General features: G+C 34.4%; 1 protein-coding gene across 1 annotated transcript; it reads left to right on the top strand.

Moving 5' to 3' along the window:
* The first annotated feature begins 278 nt into the window (after window positions 1-278).
* LOC129260923 (uncharacterized) lies at window positions 279-20,850 on the top strand. Its single transcript, XM_064114619.1, has 6 exons — window positions 279-353; window positions 2,167-2,246; window positions 3,735-3,940; window positions 4,749-4,853; window positions 8,913-9,071; window positions 15,837-20,850. Exons 1-6 carry the CDS (start codon window positions 297-299, stop codon window positions 16,499-16,501), a joined length of 1,272 nt encoding a protein of 423 aa, XP_063970689.1. The 5' UTR covers window positions 279-296; the 3' UTR covers window positions 16,502-20,850.
* Window positions 20,851-23,606: the final 2,756 nt, after the last annotated feature.

Genomic DNA, 23,606 nt, shown 5'->3' with positions numbered 1-23,606 from the left:
TTCATGAGATTTCTGAGATTTAATGGGATGTTACTTACATAATATGGCAAGTATGTCACAATGAGCCAAGTACACATGGATACGATTCTGTTACATAGCAATGGAGTTCCATATGGGTGAGACACAATCAGCAGCATATGACCTATATGAAACACCATTACATGTTTCACTAGAAAACAAAAGAGTCCTTTTACACATTTTCCTTTAGTGCCCCTGGACTCTAAAGTGTGACCACAATGCAGAATTTCAATTTATGCATTTACTTCTTTTCTTCAGATGGACTAACAAGCAAGAAGATGACGGATGTGTGGTCTCCTCTTCTTATATTCTTCAATGCAATAAATCTTTTGCAAGTAAGGTCATTTCACATTCTTTCTTGTGGCAAAACTCAAATCATTTAGAATAAATGTGCACTGGATTTGATCGGTGCCAAGATTGGACTGCCAATCTTCAATCTTCTATGTTACTATGACAATATAACCGTAATGAAGTAGAATAAGGGAATAAAATTGAGATGTTTCTGTTGGGACATTTGATGTACCTACAGTCCATGTACATTTGGCCTCTCCTCATGTCTCATTTAGCAATTAATCTTTTCTAACTGCTGATAAAAGAAAAACAAATACGAATCCTGCCCTCCCTCTTCCGTATACAAAAAAAAGAAGATAAAAGCAGGCATGATCCTTTTCTCCTGCGTATCCGCAGATTTCTGCATGTTGTGAAAACCTGAAAAGACAATTAGGGCTTAATTACAGAGATGCCAAAATTCAGGTATTTTGCCTGAATCAATTTTAGGCTCTGGCAACCTCCCATTTCAGGCATTTTTTTTTTTACTTTGTATTGTACAGTATATATGAAGCTTGATGTGTTTTGGCTTCTTTTTAGGCCCATTTAGAAAATTTACTAGCATCCCTACCAGTGGAGGACTGTTACCCGGAGGAGACAAAGCATTGGAGGGGCACAAGATTGCTCACAAACAATATCGTGCCCCTCCAATCATTGTCTCCTCTGGGTCACGTCCGCCACTGAATTGATTTTGTATGGGAAAGGGAACTCCCCATAGCCATCCCCAAGCGGCGCTATTAGTGTGATCCATCACAAGCAGCCCAGGATGCTGTTTTGTCCTATATTTCACAATTTTGAACACATTCTTGTGAAAATATTCATCTTTTTATACAGTGTTATAAACAAGAAAAAAAGTAAAACATGATGAAAATGTCTGTAATCTTAAATGCATTATTCATTTTTTTTGGTTAAACCTAAGTAGAGAAAAAGTTCAGCAGTAGTTATACAGAAGTTATAAAAGCAGATTTTTTTGCGCCTCTGCTTTTTAGCATTGGTCTATCCAAAGTCTTTGTATCCATTATTGGTATTTCATTCATACAGTGTATGTGGGGAAAATCTTTACAATTCTAATTAATACTAATAGCAAATGAAACTTCCAACTGTGTACAATGAAAATACGATAGGTGATAGATTTTAAGATAATATAAAAAAATATATTCCACCAGGGTAAGCCCACTAGTCATAAGGACCACTAATCATAATACTCTCTAGTCATAAGGACCACTAATCATAATACCCTCTTGTCATAAGGACCGCTATTCATAATGTGGAAGTTCCTATACCTGAAGGTTTGCTAGTCATAATAGGGAAAGGGGGTTCATAAACTCAGGACCATAAGTCATGAGGTCCAATATTCATAATGCAAGGTGAGGGCCATTTGATTGAAACATTAATCTTTTGTATCATTTGAAAATAGTGGCCAGGGAGGCTAAATTCCAATTGACTTCAAGGTGTGTCCCATATTTGTACTGCCCAAATCTGGTCACCCTGGTACACATATATACATGCACTGATGGAAACAACCCTCAGTTCATGTACAATATGTATATGTCAACACCTGCACTGACCACACAGAAACGTTAGCGTTAACAGTGCGCTAACAGAGACCCTGTTAAACCGGTAATGTACCAGTGATGCCTGATGTCACAACAATGCATTACTTACACATTGACAAACATGTTTTGACTTCACAGTCCGAAAGATGTGACTGGGCTCACTGTTAGGCTAACAACATTTCTGTGCGGCCGGCAATGAATGTTTTCAGTTAACAAGACACTTGAAAAATACAGCCCTGTATGACTATGACTTTGTTTTTAATAGTTGACTGAATGTGGTCCTCGCTTTTGGCAAATACCAGATCCTAGTCTAGGTGCGGAATGTCCACGAGCTCCACATTTTGGGTAAGTTAGACCTCATAGATTATTAATTTTCTATTCTGGACAGGGCATACTTTGATTATTGGTTAGTCTATAATAATACACTTCATTATGTAGCTGGATTCTTTATAGAATGATCTATTTATTTGTTTATCTGCCAAAGGCATATTGGGTACCATAAGCAGTACAATGAATGGAAATCAAGTATAGGAATTGATTTATGTGTTGATATGGAAGATTCTGTCTGTACCATTCATACCATAGGACAGTGCTGTGAAGCATGGTTTGTCAAATCTCTGTATAATACTATTTGAGTTCCTAATTATGTTTTCAGTTGCATTTGTAGCTTAAACTTTAAAGGTGACCCCAATTTTTTCCTGCGACTGTTCGATATCTTCAATTTTTCTCAAGACATGATACAGTTGCATGGTAGGAAAATAATTATGATTTTTAGGAGCTATTTTTTGCTACATTAGGGCGATTGCCAAGTTCAAGGGCCATATCTTTCATTTCAAAGGCTACTTTTTTTGCTCAAGCAATTATGTGGTAAAATTAATCTTATTCTGAGCACTGTATGCAGTAGGATATTTATTTTTTTAATGTTCCTGATTATCATTTATAGCTGATCTTAGGGAAACTAGAAAAGATGATCACCCCAAAGCATTCCATTTTGCAAATTCTAGGGGTTATTTTGACTAATACATAAGGGCAAAATTGCCTATCGCTCTGAAGAATTTCTTACCATGATAACATGATTAGGATTAAGGTGAGGGTCAAGTTTGGGGTTGGGTTCATATTCAGTTTAAAGTCAGTAGTAACATTTTCTAGGATTCAAGTCAAAGATCATTACTAATTCAATCAAAATTGCATAGCAATGGGCAGCTCTAACTTTATGAAGCTCAGTGGTCAGCTATTCATCATCTATGATTTTGCACCACCATAACATTAAAAAATTTGTCTGGCAGGCATGGCCTCCATGCTTCGCACACGCTGCTGCACTGGACCACCTTTAGTCTGCTGGGCAAACCCTTCACTCGAGTAAAGGGTCTGAACTGCAGCTTACTCTTGCCTTGTGTACTGAAGGTCCTCTTGAGATTTGTATGTGCTAGTCTTTGCGTGGAGACACACTTGTTTATCAAAGTTTCAATCAGGGTCTGTGCCTGCAGACTAGGACCACCTACATGTACATGTATACATGTACAGTGTGCCGTTAGATCCTGTACATTATAACCCTTTGGCATTTGTTGTCTTATTAGATAATTAATGCCTATCAGTTTGTCTAAAAAGTTCAGGTTATCTTGTATTTTATTATACATTTGGAAGAGAAATAATATGTTATACATCTTTTTCCGTCAGAAGCACATTTTTTGTATTTTGGTGAAATCACATGTAATTCATCCCTAATAATGTGCAGATTTTCAAAATTAGCAACTTTTACCAGAGCAATCCACTTTCTTGTTTCCTATTTTTATTTTTTTACATACCATATTTACATCCTCTCATTTTATTCAGAGAATACTGTGATAAGTTTGGCTCAGGGCGGATTAAAGAATGTTCCCCATGTAGCATTGAACAGTTGAAGGACCCGAGTATATCACACCCGGAGGACTGCGAAAATGTACCATGTCCTTATCGCTGTCCAGAAGAAATCAGTGACAAAAGTGCATCAGCTCCATCCAATAGCTGTGATGTAACAACAGCTTCCCCAACTACCCTAGGTATGCATCTACATTCCTTATATCCATTTTATAAAGATTTAAGATTTAAAATGCAATTCTGTAGGATTGACTGAATCAAATTGAATTGAAATCATGGTTTTCACAACCTGGCATGCAGCAATGCAAAGTAACATTCCACATGATAGAACTTACAAATTAAAGAATAAAATAAATATAAAAACAAATCATAATTTATAAATGATTCTATGACGTTTATTTTTATAAAGATGTGTATTGTTATTATTCCTGTAATATTTAGCTGTAAAATGAGACCAAAATCAAAGTTCTTGCCTCATGAAAACCAAAGTTATGCATGTATAAGTGTCTAATCCTAGATACATAACCATTTTGTCTACGAGTTTACCATTTGGTTTTATTGCCATTTAGTTCATTTTCCATTTATAATTGGATATATATATAGTCCCATTTCATTTTAATATCAACTTGGTTCGACACCACTTAGTCTATGTAGATGAACAGTTATGAACCAAATTTGAGTATATGAAGTGAAAATCAAGCGTATCTTGGCATTAGACTTTTAAATGAAATATAGACTACATATAAATGAGAATTAGACTAAATGGGTATCAGACCAAATGAAATGAAAAATAAATTTAATAATTGTAGACGAAATGGATTTAGCCTGTGAAGAAACTAGAAATACTGCTTACATATTCCAGAGGAATTAGGTATCATATCAGTTACGGTATATTTCATGAAAAAATAGCCAGCATAACAAGTCTACAAGTGTGCACATCATGTTAATAAAAAAAGTTCTATTATATTTGATATGTTTAATATTCTTCAGATTTAACTACTGAAGCTCCATCCACAACAACCAAGGGAACATCGACACAAACGACTATATCTGGGAGTACTACCTCTGTTTCCTCAACAAAGCCAAGCCCCACTGGTATGCTATTATTTTTCACTTGAAAGCATCTTCATGAAATAAACAGAAAACGATCAATTCAAGTTTAGATTGAGTGTATTTGGATTTTGATTATATTTGAATTGACAAAAAAAAATGGCTGAGTGTTTTAGGTTCCTCTGAACTTCTTGACTTTCAATGTTTCCAAATTCTCTCATGTCATGAAAATCATGTTTTTTTCATTTATATCTGATCAGGATTAATTGCAATTCTTTTTTTTGTTAAAACAGATTAAAAACAAACAAACAATATCTACTGTGAGGACTGATGGCTTCTGAGAGGAATGTTTAAAAAACAAACAACAACAAAAAAATGTTATTTGAAGCAACATTGCCAGTAATGGAATCACCAGAGTAAAATACAAATCAATGATTTCAAACTGTCATAAATTCATTTAATATTTTGTACTAAATTTTGATTATTTTTGCGACAATCTTGCTTCAATCTGTCTATCCTGGGATTCTCCCTCATTTCAAGAATTACAAGTGCTGTCTTTCACCCGTATCCATGAAATATGAAATTTCAGCTCGACCTCGACTGGAATCATTTCCTGTCTTATAGTCCCTTTTCTAAAAATAATTATTATTCAATGTTTATTTATTTTCATTACCTAAGCAATTTTGCCTTTTTAAGTACCGGTAGACATTTCTTATCTCAGTGTATACAGTGTTTTACTGTTTAAAATATGTAATTATGTAACCAATGACCAATTCAGCCATTAGGCTGTGACTCGTGTTTTTTTATAAAGTTTGAATTGATTGATTGAACCAAACAATTTCAATGTCCAAAGTGGCTCTGCATGCATATTGGAGCAAATATGATTTGATTATGTTTGTGGTTACAAGGTCAAAGAGGTCATGGCTCATTGCCACACTAACATTATAGATCCAGGCTATATACCAAATATACCCACCAATCCTCAAATTGGTGAGATTCCTACTTAGGATATTTTGAAAAAAGTGATGCAGAATTATAGAATTTATATAGAGCAAAGGTATGAAGCAACTTGAGCATTTGATGTTGCTGATGATATTGCTCATTGTTGGAATAAAGCTCTATTCTGCAATGTTAGCTTTGAATTCCACTTGATGGCCATTGTTAAAGAGGGAGCGAACTGTGCATGGTCTCTCATTCATTGTCTGTTATAAAAAGCTAGTCTTAAAATTATGCCCTTTGAGGTAATTATTTATAATACAGAAAAATATATCAGCTTTCAATTTTACAATTCCAGAGAAGCTTAATTATTTTGAGAGGAAAAGTACCTGTTAACCTACTTGGTAAACAAATAGTTACGGTATTGCATTATTAATGTTTTGATTAGTGAATCAGTGTGTTATCACTCCAATAATCAGTGTGTTATCACTCCAATGGGTCTAAATTAAAAGACTACACTGCTCAGAATGTTGCAGTAGAGGTTAGCAACCTGGCCAGATTTGGGTAATTAAGGGCGTTAGGTTGCTACTGATTCGTGTCTGCTTTAATAATATTTTACTGTTATGAATTGATAACTATAGCCTTTATTCGGTTGATATCAGACCAGACAAAAGTGAATTCTGATAATGAAACAAGAAATGTAAAGTAAATATTCATTTGATCTGGCAGATATAACGGCATCTAGGCATAATAACAAGTGTGGCCAAGATCAAATGGATAAATCATATACCATGGTTCACTCGTGTACAGTTTTTAGACATTTTATTGGATGTGTGTATTGTACCTCGCCAATGAAAAGGCATAACTTTTAATCTGCATGAAGTCTTGAACCCATTGAAGTTTGATATTGAGTATCTGAATTTAAAAAAGGCCTAAGTCCATAGGTCATTTCGAGAAAATTAAAAAAAATTGATATTTTTTTTTATTTGGGCAATTAAAGTATATTTGGCCAAAAGACATCAGAGAACATCAAGAACAAATTTAAGAGTACATTTTTATGAACATTAATATTTATGTTTCTTGTGGGTGGGGCCTTTTGTCTGGTGGATTCGGGTCGTTTTTAGAATCATGGACTTGGGTCATTCTGACATTCATATACATGGTAGACTTCTGTAGTAAATAGTAGAAGTAATGAGAGAGGGCGCTATGATATGAATGTAAGATAAGCCCAAGTCCTGGGGCGGTATTCTGAAAACGTTCTTATCTTAATTTTGTTCTTATCTACGTCACGATCTCAAATTGGTATTCTGAAAACGTTCTTATCTTTTTCTTATCTTTTGTTCTTATCTTTTTCTTATCTTGCTAAACATCCTATGCTGAGCGCGTAAATGTATTACTCGCGCATATAATACAAAAGCGCGCTAAAAAGATAAGAACAAAATGAAGATAAGTGGTATTCTGAAAACGTTCTTATCTTTTCTCTTTCTTATCTTTCACGATATTTATGATGATATTTAAGATAGCTAGAGGGTTATCACATCTCACGATGTCCGCGTTCTTTTTTGCTTAAAATCGATGGCCACTAGTAGTAACAAGTACCCACAAGTATTTCTCCCACCCTTTCTTTCATTCACCCTTTATTTTCCCGTCTCTTTTTTCTATCCCTTTTTTCTTTCTTTCTTTCTTTATTTATTTTCTCTTTTTCTTCCTTTCTATCTGTCTGTCTTTCTTCCTTTCTATGTGTCTGTCTTTCTTCCTTTCTTTAAGTTCATTCTTCTTTTATATTTTTTGTTTTATTCTTTTGAATCTTTTAATTTCTTTACTTTTCTTTCGATTTGTTTCATTTATTCTTCATCGTTCTTCCTTTTTTATTTTCCCTTTTAATTTTATCCCTTTCTTTCTTTTCTTGAATAAGTCTTTATTTCTGCTTTTATTCTTTCCCCTTTCTCTCTTCCTTTCCTTTTCTTTTCATTTTTCTTTCTTCCGTCACATTTTTGTAATCTTTTTATTTCTTCCTTATTTTTTTCTTTCATTCTTTCGTCTTTATATGTGCTTTTCCTTTTTTCCCCTTTTTCTTTCTTTCTTCCTTCCCTTAATATTATTTTTTCCCCTTATTTTTTTATTTTTTATTTTTCCTTTTTATTTTTGGGGTTTTTTTTTCTTTTTTTCGTTCGTTCATTCGTTTGTTCTTTCTTTTATTATGGGTATTCTTTTATCTTTCTGTAATCTTTATTTTTGCTTTAATTTTCCTTTATTTTTTTCTCTCTCATCTTTATTTCTTTGTTTCATTTTCCTTTTCCTCTCTTCCTTCACTTTTTACATTTTTTTATTCTTTCGTTTTCTCTTTCTTTCACACTGTCTTTTTTTTCAAACTTTTCTTTTTCACTTCTTCATTACTTCATTTTATCCTCTTTTAATCTTTTTTATTTTGTCCTTTTACTTTTTTCCTTTAAGTTTCTTTCTTTTCTTTCTTTATTTTTTCTTCCTCACTTTATCATTGATAATCGTTCTATTTCTATTTCCTTATTTTTATTATATATTTTTTTTATTAAGTCCTTTTTGATTGCTTACTTTCGTTTACTCTTTATTTCTTTCATTATTTTCTGCTTTGTTCCTTTCATCTTTTTTTTTAATTTCTGCTTCATTCTGACACCCTTCTGTCTACTTACTGTCTCTCTTCATATTTTATTGTTTATTCGTACCTGCTTTATTTACTTTTTTTCTTTCTTTATTTTGTGCACGTGTCTCGAAATAATTATCAGTCATTGCGTATAAAATGCCTATTTCGCGCAATGCGCCAGAAACAGTGTACGCACAGCGCCCATGATATTCTCTTGACATAAGGAACGCTTCTATTGGTTAAACTGCCAATATAAAGCGCATTTTGATTGTAATATCCTAAAAATGGGCGTGTTGAAGATAAGAAGGAGGCAGTCCTTACAAAGATAAGAACGCGTTAAGAAGGTTTTCAGAATACCGATTTGCAATGATTTTAGCGTCTTCTTATCTCAATGAGATAAGATAAAAGATAAGAACAAAGATAAGAACGTTTTCAGAATACCACCCCTGGACTTTTCTTACACTCATACCTTTGTAATGACACACTTGTAGAATGTGTTAATTCATAATCACCTTGAGAAACTACTTTTATTCATTGTTTTTATTCAGATGGCTCCCCATTGCCACACATATCTATACGTGTCATCTACTGGCTATCTGGAGTTTTTGCAGTCATTGTAGGTTGTTGTGCAGTATATTGTATCAGGAGACACAAGTGCATGAAGAATCAGTGTGTAGTTCCGTCACCGTCAAGTGAGCCAATGATAGGTAAGGTGCAGGAATGTAATTGAAGATGTGGGTGGGAGGTTGAGTTTCAGACTATTTCATTCCATCTCATTTCATCTTATTTCATTTCATTTTGTTTCATCTCATCTCATTCCATCTCATCTTATTCCATCTCATTTCATCTCACTTCTTTTCATCTCATCTCATTTCATCTCATTTCATCTCATCTCATCTCATCTCATTCCATCTCATTTCATCTCATCTTATTTCATCTCATTTCATCTCATTTCATTTCATCTCATTTCGGCTCATTTCATCTCATCTCATTGCATTTCATCATTTCATCTCATTTTTCTCATTTTATTTTATTTCAATTCCATGTTTATCTGCAACTTTTTCATATACAAATTAACAAAGTAAATACAATGAACAGATTATGTAACAAAATATTTGATTTGTATCAAAGAGATTTAAAATAAAATAATTTCTAATTATGAGGAAAATAATTAAAGTTTTATTTTGTATAACATATCAAGTAAAAAAGTTACAGGGGTCGTCACTGTGAGCATAGCTTGACTGCATGACAACCCTGTTCTATAGCTGTCAAACTTGATTGTATTGCCTAAAGTTGAAATATGTATTGCCTAATTACAGGGATGCCACTTTTCCATCTTTATACGGAAGTCTGGCTTTTTTCCTGCTATCTGTCTTATTTCCCTATTTCCGACTTTACCTGATTTCTGTGTATTAAAAAACTGGAAAGTCCTTCTTTTTCCCCCTCATGCATGTCGATCGACCGAGTGAGAGATATTTCCCGAGATATTTGCTATTATTATAAACGCGCGCACTACCACTACGTTCATTGAGTTATGCTTTTATCGAGGCTTTCCGATTAGAATAAATCCTGGCCAATCAATGCGAGCAACAAGTTCAGAACGCACGCACATAGACAAGCGCAAAGAAGCGGCACGAATCGCGGTATAATAGCGACTGGTAAATACGTCTGTAAAGATGATGACGTCATCCAAGATGGCAACTTACGATGACCAACGAAGGAATCGAGGATGACTAAGTTTTGATCATCATTTGAAAGGAATTAGCGGTTACTGCGGTCTAAGGTACGATGTTTCTGAATCTTATATATTTTCTCGTAAGTTTAGATGTAATCATTTTTGTCTCGCCTGCATAGCAGAGCGAGACTATAGGCGCTGCTTTTCCGACGGCGGCGGCGTCAACATCAAATCTTAAGGTTAAGTTTTTGAAATGACATCATAACTTAGAAAGTATATGGACATAGTTCATGAAACTTGGACGTAAGGTTAATCAAGTATTACTAAACATTCTGCCTGAGTTTCAGGTCACATGACTAAGGTCAAAGGTCATTTAGGGTCAATGAACTTAGACCATATTGGGAGAATTATTTTCAAAATCTTAACCGAAGATTACGTTTTTGAAATGACATCATAACTTAGAAAGTATATGGACCTAGTTCATGAAACTTGGGCATAAGGTTAATCAAGTATTAGTGAACATCCTGCTCGAGTTTCAGGTCACATGACCAAGGTCAAAGGTCATTTAGGGTCAATGAACTTTGGTCAAGTTGGGGGTATTGGTTGAATTACTACCATAACTTTGAAAATTTATGGATCTAGTTCATGAAACTTATACATTAGGTTAATCAAGTACCACTGAATATCCTGTGCGAGTTTCAGGTCTCATGACCATGGTCAATGGTCATTTAAGGTCAATGAACTTTGGCCGTGTTGGGGGTCTTTGTTAAATTACCATCCTAACTCTGGAGGTTTATGGATCTAGTTCATAAAACTTGGACATAAGAGTAATCGAGTATCACTGAACATCCTGTACGAGTTTCAGGTCACATGACCATGGTCAAAGGTCATTTAAGGTCAATGAACTTTGGCCGTGTTGGGGGTATTTGTTGAATTACCATCCTAACTCTGAAGATTATGGATCTATTTCATAAAACTTGGGATATAAGAGTAATCAAGTATCACTGAACATCCCCTGTGAGTTTCAGGTCACAAAACCAAGGTCAACGGTCAGTTAAGGTCAATAAACTTAGGCCATGTTGGGGTAATTGTTGAATTGCCATCATAACTTTGAAAGTTTATGGATAGAGTGAATGAAATGTGGACATGGGTGTAGTTGACAAGTCACTGTTCAAATGTCATCTATGGTCAATGAACGTGGTATTATGTCATTCTATGAATGGTGTTTTTGTGAATGATTATTTTATAGTAGTTTTCAAAGTTAGCACTGCTAGTGAAAAGGCTTGTTTAGGGATTGTTTGCTAATGTTTAGTACCAACACTTGCACATGCTTTTTGTCTCACCTGCATAGCAGAGTGAGACTATAGGCGCCGCTTTTCCGACGGCGGCGGCGACGGCGGCGACGGCGGCGGCGGCGGCGTCAACACCAAATCTTAACCTGAGGTTAAGTTTTTGAAATGACAGCATAACTTAGAAAGTATATGGACCTAGTTCATGAAACTTGGCCATAATGTTAATCAAGTATTACTGAACATCCTGCCTGAGTTTCATGTCACATGACCAAGGTCAAAGGTCATTTAGGGTCAATGAACTTAGACCATGTTGGGGGAATCAACATCAAAATCTTAACCTAAGGTTAAGTTTTTGAAATGTCATCATAACTTAGAAAATATATGGACCTAGTTCATGAAACTTATACATAAGGTTAATCAAGTATCACTGAACATCCTGCATGAGTTTCACATCACATGACCAAGGTCAAAGGTCATTTAGGGTCAATGAACTTTGGCCGAATTGGGGGTTTCTGTTAAATTACCATCATAACTTTGAAAGTTTATGGATCTGATTCATGAAACTTGGACATAATAGTAATCAAGTATTACTGAACATCCTGTGCAAGTTTCAGGTCACATGATCAAGGTCAAAGGTCATTTAGGGTCAATGAACTTTGGCCAAATTGGGGTATTTGTTGAATTACAGCCATAAATTTGAAAGTGTGTTGGTCTAGTTCATAAAACTTGGACATAATAGTAATCAAGTATCACTGAACATCCTGTGCGAGTTTCAGGTCACATGATCAAGGTCAAAGGTCATGTAAGGTCAAAGAACTTTGGCCACGTTGGGGGTATTTGTTGAATTGCCATCATATCTCTATAAGTGTATTGGTCTAGTTCATAAAACGTGGAAATAAGAGTAACCAAGTATCACTGAACATCTTGTGCGAGTTATAGTAGTTTTCAAAATCAGCACTGCTGCTATATTGAATCGCGTGATGCAGGTGAGACGGCCAGAGGCATTCCACTTGTTTATATTTGTCATCTCATTTGTAAAGTTCATTTCTTTTGTAGACGTGAATGTCTAATACATCAATCGATCGCAAAAATCCCAGAATAGCTTCATTTTCAAAATTTTTAATCAGAATTGTATAATTTTTTTTGTCATGAGGACATAAGAGAATACACTACTTGTAATATTTTTGACTGTGGCCCAGATGGAAAATATGCTTTGTGGAGAAAATCATGGGAGAGTGCTGATTTTGAGATTTACATTTGTTTATTTTGGTGACTTTAATCTTCACTTCTTAAGTTCCGCAATTAGTTTCTTATTCCTTGTTATTTTTTAAAAAACTCAAACAACCCCTTTTCCAGATTGTTTTTCTCTCCAATTACTAGTATTTCAGTATACTATTAGGTTGGACCCCCTCCTTTAAATTTGGATTAAAAGTAATGAAGTTGTGGCATTTAATTTTTTTTCTCAGTATTTTTCTTGAACGGTTAAAGCATGTAATCATGTATTTTTCAATGAGTGAGCCAATGATATTGGCCTCTCTTTTTTGTTTTTTATTTAATAAGTTATGATTTATCATTTTTTTTTTACCACAGGAATGTTACAATAAGATTGACTACTAAATTTATATGTGCCATCATCATTGCTGCAACTTACTTTTGTTACAGATTTTATTACTTTTTTTACACATGATAAACAACATATTAGATTTTTAGTTAGGACATGACAGTCATCAAACAGCTCACTTGTTGCATATATTCATGATGGCATGCATTCATGTAAAACTATTTCACTTGGATACTGAAAAACTAGGAATTTGATAATACAGGGTGCGACATAAGCGCTTGCCCGATTGCCCGGGGCAAGTAAAAGTTAGAGTCGGGCAAGTGTTTTGTAGCAAAGACAAAAACTGCTTGCCCGAATCGGGCAAGCAAAATTCTCCTATGGAAATTATATTTTAGAAAGATTCCCCATATTTCACCATCAAAATATAGAAAAGAAAAAGAGACCAAAAAAGCAATATCATTAATTTCTTTTTTCGAATTGCAAAATTTGCGCCATTTTCTGCAATAAACACACAGCTCAGAGACGTACACACACACACACAGAATCAATGGCAGTCTTGCATACCTAGCTAGCTAGCACATACTAGTAGTCCACGCAGCCGATGCATGTAGTCAAGTTTCTACGGAGTACGGTGCTGCACGAACGAAGTTTGCTCTGGAAGAAATCTCCCACAGAACTGTCAAAATTCACATTTCTTACCAATAAAAATTCTTGTAGTGTCCATATTTCCTAAATATTGGGGGTAGCTCTGTCATTTGTAAGCAGTAATTTAAGGAGAAATTTTCACTTCTGTTATGCTTAAAAAAGATCGGGTTTCGAATGATCGTCTGTATCGCACACACCTTGTTTGACAGTCCCACATATGCATTTGTGTGTATGTTGATAAACGTGGTTTCTTTCGTAACTATTTTCTTTAGCCAAGGAAATTGATAAATTTTCTTCTTTATTTATGACTGGATAGTTTGAGCTTTCTTCCTCTCTGTTTTCTTTCTTTCTGCCTATCTTTCCTTCTTTTGAATCTCTCTTTATTTCTTTAAATTTCCCTCCTTCTTTTGTTCATTTTTTCTGTTACTATAGCTGTCTTTCTTTTTGTCATTCTTTTCTTTCTATCTTTTTTTACTTTCTTCCTTCCATCCAACCTTTGTTTACCTATTTCTTTAATCCTTCCTTCATTTTCCCCTTCCTTTCATTCTTTCTTACTGTCTTCCTTCCGTCCATCCATTCTTTACCTTTTCTTCCTGTCTTTTTTCTTCCTTACTTTCTTCATCCCTTTCATTCTTTCTTTTTCTTTCTTTATTTCTTTCCTTCATTCCTTCCTTTCTTTTTGTCTTTCTTTCTCCTTTCTTTCTTTCTGTTTTTCTTTATTTCTGTCTTTCGTTCTTTTGATCTTTCTTTTTTCCATCCATCCTTTCTTTTCTTCCTTATTTTTTCTTTCTGCCTTCCTTCATCTCTTTCCTTCATTCCTTCCTTCATTTCTGTCTGTCTTTCATTTTATCTTTTTTTTCCCCTTCCATATATCCTTATACCTTTTCTTTCTTCCTATCTTCCTTCTTTCCTTTCTCTCGTTTTCTTTCTTTCCCTTTTCCTTCCTTCCATCAATCCTTTACCTTTTCTTTTTTCTTTCTTTCTTCTTACCTTTTTTCTTTCTTTTTCTTTTTTTATTCGTTTCTTTCCTTTCTCATCCCCTCAATTTTTTTTTTCTTTCCTTCCTTCTTTCCTTCCTTCTTTCTTTCTGATTTTCTTTTTTTTTGTCTTTGATCTTTCTTTTTTTTCCATCCATCCTTTCTTTTCCTCCTTATTTTTTCTTTCTGTTTTCCTTCATCTCTTTCCTTCATTTCTTTCTGTCTTTTTCTTTCTTTCCCTTTCCCTTCCTTTCTGTTTACCTTTTTTCTTTCTTTTTTTCCTTTTATTCATTCCTTTCTTTCCTTTCTTTCTCTTCCTCTCATTTTTTTTCTATTTTCTTTCCATCCTCCTTTCCCTTCTTTCTTCCTTTCTTTCTTTCCATTTTTCTCTTCCCCGCAGCCATTCTCTCTCTTTCTTTCTTTATTTCTTCGTCCTTTCTGTCTTTCTTCTTACTTTTTTTCTTTCATTCTCCCCCCTTTATTTTTTTTCTCTGGTTATTTTCAGTGATTTCCCCTTTTTTTATTGTGTGTCGTAGTCCCCTCCAAAATATATGGAAAATATATGAGATTAGGAAATTAATTAAAGAGCATATTTACCATATATTTTGTCATGATGTTCAAGATAAAAATCATTAAAAAAAAGAAATACAACTACAAGGTACATCAGTAGTCATGTTGAAAAATGTATTTTTAAAGCCGTCAATGGTATGGTATGTAAAACTATAAGGCTATAACTTGTTTTGAAGCAATAAAACATTTTTTTGAAGGATTTTTTCGGGCAAGTGAAATCTATATTCGGGCAAGTATTTTCCAACTATTTGAAAATTTACTTGCCCGACTGGGCAAGTGCTTCAAAAAAGTTATGTAGCACCCTGGATAATATATAAACTTTGTTTTATAGATTTGGATAAATTTTCATTGTCCTGCTTCTTAAATTTGACTATATATAAAAGTTTAATTAATTTTGGCCTGGAGTACCCCTATGTATTATACTATGCAAAATGTCTTGGAATATGTTGTTTTTCATAAAAAACCTATGTAACTTTATCAATCTGGACATGTAGAAAGCCACTGGACATGTAGAAAGCCAAGTCAAGTGGAGTTCTCCTCCCTAAATCTTTTAGGCCATTGAAAGCCATTACCATTGATTGGCCTTGTTGCCATGGAGATTTCTTGTGTTATTTCTTTTTCCAATCTGTTCCAATAGAAATGTGTCTTGTGAAGAAATTCAACGCCTGAAGTTCCCCACATTTCATAGAACTTGTGAAAATATAGAAATCATTTTTTTGGGTCTTATTTCTCCCATGCTTTTTTCTAATCAGCTGAGCAAAGCATTGAGATGACTCCGCCTCACACGCCACTAAGTCCTGAATTCATACCTGGACCATCATCTGTAACCATTAGATCTACAGAGCCTGACCTGTTTGCAAAGCTGGATTGTCCCTGTGGAGATGCTGCCGTTCCAGTAGGACCATCAGGGGCTATTCTTCAAGGCTTGCTGCCATCCACAAGGTATGGTGTCGCTGTAGGCACCCAGGATCATGAAGGCTTTCGTCACAAATACCATGAGTTAATTAAAACACCAGACACCGCCAATGATGTTGAGGGGTGCACCTTTACTCTAAAAGATCTAAAAACACATATAGAGAAAAATTCTCGGGATTTCCAGACCCTCAAAGTCGCTTTTAACCATGTTGAGGATGCAGCTTTTCGTAGAGCGATGAGCAGGTCTCTTAAAGTCACTAGCCTCCATAATGAAATTGGACGGTCATTTTTTGAGGATATCATCAGTATTGATGGTGAAAGGAGAGCAGGGAATAGTTTGAAGTTACATGTGATACTGAGTGAGCTCATAGGATGTCATTCACCTGTTCCTGACTTTGTGGAAGAAATCATACAAAAAATAAGTTCAATTCATGAGAATTGCTTACCTTGTAGGCATTTAGTGTGTCAAATATCAAAGAATTCTTTGGTGACTACTGTTTGATGCAGATTATCAAGGTTCTTGTAATGATATCTACACCAAATAGCAGTCTCCATAGAATTTGTTATAATACCATGATTTCATCATAGGGGATGTGTTCAAGCCATTTTTCTAATATAGAAACATTATAATTAACAACAGCATTGCTAAACACAGTCACTGTTGGAAATGAGTTAAAGCATTTTTTTTTTTTCAATAGACCTGATTTCATGCCATGCTAAGTGCTCACCATGTGTGCATTTCAGAAAAAAGTTTTGTCAGTTATTTTTTCATTGACTAATTAGCTCTCAGCCAATCAGATGAAAGGATTTTCAGTAGCTTGTAACATTGTCTGGTGAAACATGGGATGTTTTATTCATTCTCGGTTATTCTCTTCCTATACAAATTAATTTAACCCTATAGCCGGGCTTTTCAATTTCATATCTCGGCTGTTGATTGCGCAATCGCAACGGAAATAGGCATCTAGGGTTTTATGCAGCAGCCATTTTCCATTTTAATCATGTACATGTAATTTCATCTATCACTGTATTATTGTATTTTGAGTACTATATTCAGGGAATAAACTCAAATTGATTTGAAATTGAATTAAACATCATTCTAAGAATTAAAAAAAAAGTATAGTGATCAAACACCCTAGCATATCCTGATCACTTTCTGCTTTATATCAAGAGGATTCACCTTTTTTTTTTTGTCTTTCAATTTTCTATTTGTTTGTATGTTTGTATCGACAATCAACATACATGGTGTAATAGTGTCTTTGCTTTTTATGGGGAGGAAATGTTCATGTTTAATGACTTTTCAATTGCTTTGTCCATTGCGATATTGCTTGCATATGAGATGCATACAGTATGTCGTGTTTAACCAGCTAGTCTTAGTGAAATGTAACTAGTCTTACTTTTTGTGTCTGCTCAAGAAAGGTATAGTACACAGACTTTCTTTATTATTACTCCTCTGTTTTTCTCATCCGTAAAAAAATTATGTGTCATCTGGGCTTGATGTGCCTCAAAGCAATGGGGGCTAAAAATGTGTTCTCTCTCTACGTTCTTATGTGAAATGCTTTTGTGAGCTTGTTAAAGAACTAGATCCTATGAAGACCTACTTAAATTAACATATCCAACTAAAAGAAAACAGACAGGAGATAGAACATTCACTGTTGCATCCTCAATGGAATGGAACAAACTCCCTCTCACATTAAGACAATCCCCAACAATCGAGTCCTTTAAGAAGTCCCTTAAAACTCTTTTGTTCTAGGCAACTGCCTTTATTTAATATGTCATTCTGATTTTTTGTTTGTATAAATATGTTAACTGAAATTGTGAGCGCTTTGGGCCATGTGGGAAAAGCGTGTTATAAATATTGAGTATTATTATTGTTTCAAGGTCGAAGGGAACTTCAGGCTTGAGTAGTCAGTGGCTGAGACTTGGAGAAATCATCTTGATGTTTTGCACCATGGCCAGGTTGAAACTTAAGAAGATAACTTTATAGCAGTTTTAACAAATTCATCATGGGATAGGGTTGTAGTAAAGATCACCAAATGAAAGCATACAGAATCCAATATTAATTGGGTGTAAGAGATAAAAGTATAGGCTAACATTGATATGACTTGTAAAATCTAAGCTGCAAAGACCCACTTTTCACATATTTCTGTGATATATTACAAAAGTGAAGCCCAGCAAAAAAAATTGTGTCCAAAAATCATTTAGTGCTTCAAAAAACTAAAGGTAGTTAATGTATAGATCTGGAAACACCATCTTAATTTCCTCACATATGCTATGTGTTCTATTAATGACTCCAAGACACAAAATGATAAAAGTGTGGTTTGCGTTGTACTTTTAGCTTTTCATTCTCAATAATGGTTGTATTTAGGGTGTTTTTTTTACCTCTAATATGTACTCAAACCAGGGTTGGGCTCTATTACAAAGTAATCGATCAATTACTTAATTAATTACATTTTTTTGAGTAATTGTTATTTGTAATTGAAATTTTTGAAGAAAAAGTAATTGTAATTGAAGAAAGTAATTGAGCCCAACCCTGACTCATCAACACATGTTTCATCTTGGTTGAAAGAATATTTTTAATTGGCTATTCGAAAAGCTAGCGTATTCCTTTAGTTAAGCTGTTTAGCTGATTTTAGCTATTTTTTTTTGTCAGCTTTATGTGTACTTTGTAAAAAAAAAAGGGTAGGATATTTTGCAATATCAGCTATTTTCATTTGTGTTGGTCACTCCTACCTCTGATAAAATGGCCAGCCAAATATTTTAACATGTATGTACAAATAACTAGTATCTAAGTAATTTTAATAGTACTTCGCAAAATACTTGTATGCAAGCCGCGTTATTGGTTTTGTTTACAGATTTTTTTCCCCTAAGCAATACTGGTACATGTACCCATCTATGCCTATCTGTTTTGGCAATTTAACAGTGTACTTGGTTTTTAGCTTTACATGTAGATACTTTTAATGTTGGTTTGATATTACCTATTTACATGTAGAATGTAGTAGATAATGTAAATCTCATGTATGATAACAATGCAACAGTTTAGTTTGTAGAAAAACACTTTCTCTTGATATTGTTACCTGCAGTGAATACTTGAGGTTAATTTTGAAACAAGTCCTTGTTGATTTAAAATAGGTCAAAGGCGTAGTACCTAATAATGAGTGCAGTACTTGCCAAATCAATAATTCATGTTACCTAGTACTCACCTATTATAGCGTTCTCACTTAGCCCAAGCTCGCAGATCAGACTCACCTCGCGAGTCAGCATCAGCTCGTGGGCCGTCTTCTCCCTCGGGTTCATATTTAGCCCTAGCTTGTGAAGCAGACTCGCCTTGCTTGTCAGTTCTGCCAATTACCCACAATTCTCCGCGATAAATATGTAAACAAACTATGGCGCGCGCTTGCCTTGAAAATTAACCATAAACCAGTAGTACAGTGCCGTGACTTGCATGCACATAACTAATGGAAAGCAGTTATACAATACACAATTCGTAAGGTATGGGACTGCATAAACTCGAGTGTACTCTTGACGGACTGCGTGCGTAGAAAAACAAGTTTGCAATCGGCTTTCTGTCCACTCTGCAAAAAAATTGTTGTGTCTCCCCCAGCTTGCAGGTCAGATCCTACCTTTTTGCTGGGGAAAAAAGGCGAGTTAGACTCCCCTCGCGGGTCTAAATCGTGAGCTGGGGCTAAGTGAGAACGCGGTATAAGATAAACTGCTTAGCCAATTCTCGCATACAGTTTACACTTTATAAGGTTTAGACTTTAACATAAATGACATTTTAATGATCTCAAAATGATTTTGAAGAGAATCCAGTTAGATGACCACCAAAGAGCATTACGTATAAATGAAAAGTATGCCAAATCTTACCGGTTGAATAGATTTACACGAAAAGAGCAAATGATGCACAGTACTGTGATATCTTTTGTATCAGATACTGCTTCATGATGCCAAATGCCATTTTATTTGTATATGCCCGTCCTAGACGGGACGTATTATGGCATCACGCTGGGTTCCGTCAGTCCGTCCGCCAGTCCGTCTTAACTTTTCCTTGTAAATGCGAGAATTTCAGTTTGATTTAACCTAGGCTCATATAATTTGGTGTGTATGATACTAGCATGGATCCCAGGAAGCCTATTGATTTTAAGGTCCAAAGATCAAAGGCCAAGATCACGGTGACATGTTTTCATCTTGCCCTTCTGCAGTTATTGTAAACGCGATAATTTTTGTTTAACTTAACCTAGGCCCAGAGAAGTTGGTGTGTATGATACTAGCATGGACCTTAGAAAGCCTATCAATTTTGAGGTCCAAAGGTCAAGGTCACAGTGACAGGTTTTCATCTTACCCTTCTTGAGTCCTTGTAAACGTGATAACTTTAGTTTAACTTAACCTATAATTTTGTTTGTATGATACTAGCTTGGATCCCAGGAAGCCTATTGAGATTTAGGTCAAAAGGTCATTGGTCAAGTCGCCACCTTTCACTTTTCTTGCTTGACCAAGAACTCCATTTTCTGCGTTACAGGCGAGCGTATTATGTGCTCGCCCTAGCGACACTTGTTAATTCATGTATTAATCAATTCATTCATTTTGTTTGTTAATTTTACCTCTTGCATGAAATGCTAGACTTGCTGACATAGTATTAATTCATTGGTATGTTTTCATTGATTAACAATTTTATTCTTTTTACATCAAGCCTTTATTCATTTCTATTCAGATCTACTAGTTATTCATTTATTGCCATGTTAGCATTTTTGTTTGCATTTTATTGATTATAATTATTGACTCTTGCCAAACTTTTCCATGAATTGAGACAAATAGCCTTGAACATTTCAGTGAGTCCAAATCTTTGAAGGTCTTATTAACTGTATTTGCCATTATTTGATGCAATAATTGAAATATTTTATCAGGCAATCTAAAAGTAATTTGTCATAGTATATGTACCATGCTTCATGTGTGCTTAGAGCCCAGTATTTGTACTCATTAATTGGTGAAAAAAAACCCAGTATACTACTTGGAAGAGCATTTCATGACATTGACAAGAAACCCCCTACCCCTCATTATTGGACCAATAAAAGTTGTTGTTGAATGACATTTTTCCAGTGGAAGAAAACTATAAATGTTTTTTTCTTAATTTTTATTTTTTACATGTAATTGATAATAATTATATCTAAATATTTCAGTTAGCTGATTGTGATGTACTCTACATGTAATTAGTGGTTCACATGTCAGGGGAGTTTTTTTTTGTTAATTGTAGATTTAAGCAAACATTTTGCACATAATTATTATAGATAACTGTGTGGTCTATTTTGATAGCGGATTTTATCACCCTAACAAATTACTAATGATACATTTCACCAGCTAAAAAAACTCAATATTTCATGAAATGAAATAATCTTTAAATTTAACTTAGAGGCTTTTAAAAATTGGAAAGGTCTATGAAGTGATGCGTGTGCTGAAGCATGTGTGAACGCAATACTATTAAATAGTGCTATGGTATGTGTCCTATCTGCATTTTTTTCATGAAAATATTTTATCCTTTGTCAGCACATTAACTGAAGAAAAAAATATTTATATTCAATTCTCATTCTCAGGCCTAGCTTGTAGTACTAAAGTTGTTCCTCAATACTGGTACTTACATATTACAGGTATGCTGTGTAATAAATGAGGGGAAATCAAACGCTCCTTTTCCTTTGTATTTCCTTCTTCTTAATCATTTTTTCGCCTTTTTTTCTTTAGATAAAAACCTATTTAGGCACCAAGATACATGTCTGTTTCATTCCTATGACTCATAGTTTTCACTCCATGCATAAAGGGTTTGAATGATTGAATCTTATACAAATATGGGGGGGGGTGTTTAGCTATTTGTTCCCTCCACTATCAAACTTTTCATCTGTAAGTAGGTCTTGTAAAACGTTCAAAGGTTTTGTCTACATCTAGACTCAGGAAACTTCCAGAGGGTCAGAAAATTGCTATTTTTTGCTAATTGCTAATAATCTATTATTTACGTTTTTTTTTAATGTACAGAGTTGAATATAATTATATGGAGTTTTATTGGACAAACTCTGCTTGATTGTTTGTTTTTTGTCTTTATTTTTACAAGAGTGCATTCATGAGCTGATGTCCATGCCATGTAAATGAAGCATTAGGCATTAGTCTTGACAATTTTTGTTGGACATTATTTTTGCTGCAATACAATGTTAATGTGTGCCATCTATATAACAATTATTTTGGCTTTTGTTCAATGTTTAGAGGAGATAAAGTGAATTGGGCATTTAGTCATATTTATATTTTTGAGAGTACTAAGTGGAATGTATAGTATGTATTTGCTTATTTTAATAGCATCATGAGTGAGTTTACAGTCTGAAGATCAATGTCAGTGATTGGGAGTATTCAGTCTCTTTTATGTTCAGTGTTTTGGCGGGTTTTTTATTCCAGGATTTAGATGTGAAACTTGTTATTACTGTTTCATGACAGTTGCTCCTGCGGCAATTGCTCCTACTGAAAATGCACACGTAAAGCCAAATACAAACTTGAGCTTCAAACCTTCCTCAACCTTAATACTAATCTTCATATGATTCTGCATGAAAAAACCCCTTTCATAACCCTTTCCCCCACTTTTAATATATACAGAGAAATTTGTGGAGGAGCAATTGTCATAAAAGCAACCCTCTGTTACCCTGAAGCTTGGTAGTACAAGACAGTGTGGACTGATTTCTTATCTTTTGATTTAATTTTTCCTTTTTAATCGTTTAACTTTGTACGTTAATAGAAGAGTTTACATTGTATCACCATTTGATAGTCCTGAAAGAGACTACAATTTTCCATTAGTCACTGGTAGCTCTGATAAGAACGGTTCTTGACAGTATGCCTATATTGTGGTCATTACGATAAAGCTTAAGGGTATGTATATATATTTAAAGCTGAATGGAATCGGATGTTCAATGGATTGGTCAGTTGGTGGGCCAGTAGATGAATGAGAAGTTGTGATTGGTCAGCTGGACTAGACGACTAAACATATTTTTAATGACATGACATAAGCTAGGTTTAACCTTGACTTTTAGCATGTGGATCTGATTCAGCATCTTATCACTTCTGAACCTTTATTTTTTTTGCATACAGTGTAATAATGAGATTAAAGTCATACCAATATTTTGAATGTGTTTATTATTGAATTTAATTGCCTGAAAAAAGCAAATTCTATTACAGAAGACATTAATATTTTACTAGAACGGAATATTGCTAATCTATTGTGCAGTACATTTTAAGGCACAATTTTATACTCATAAAGCAGTAGAATATTGTAGGATCGAAAACCTGTTTCAGGATTATATTTCATTGGTGTCGATTCATGGTAGTGATGTGCCCTGCTTCAGAGGAATCTATCTATAGGACAACTGTATTAAGTAAAATACAAGAGACAAATTGTGGTCCATTCAGCAGCTTCTTAACTGCAAAATTGTAAGATTCAATAAACTTAGATTTGTTCAATTAACTCATGTTAATTGTTAATGTAATTCATGTTAATTTCAGGCTTGAGTACCCATGTAATATCAGGGTCCCATCTTACAAAGAGTTACGATTGATCCAATCAACCTCAAATATATGGAAAATTG

The sequence above is a fragment of the Lytechinus pictus genome, unplaced genomic scaffold (genome assembly GCF_037042905.1).
Source record: "Lytechinus pictus isolate F3 Inbred unplaced genomic scaffold, Lp3.0 scaffold_19, whole genome shotgun sequence".
Taxonomy (NCBI): domain Eukaryota; kingdom Metazoa; phylum Echinodermata; class Echinoidea; order Temnopleuroida; family Toxopneustidae; genus Lytechinus; species Lytechinus pictus.
This window is presented reverse-complemented; position numbering and strand designations above follow the sequence as displayed.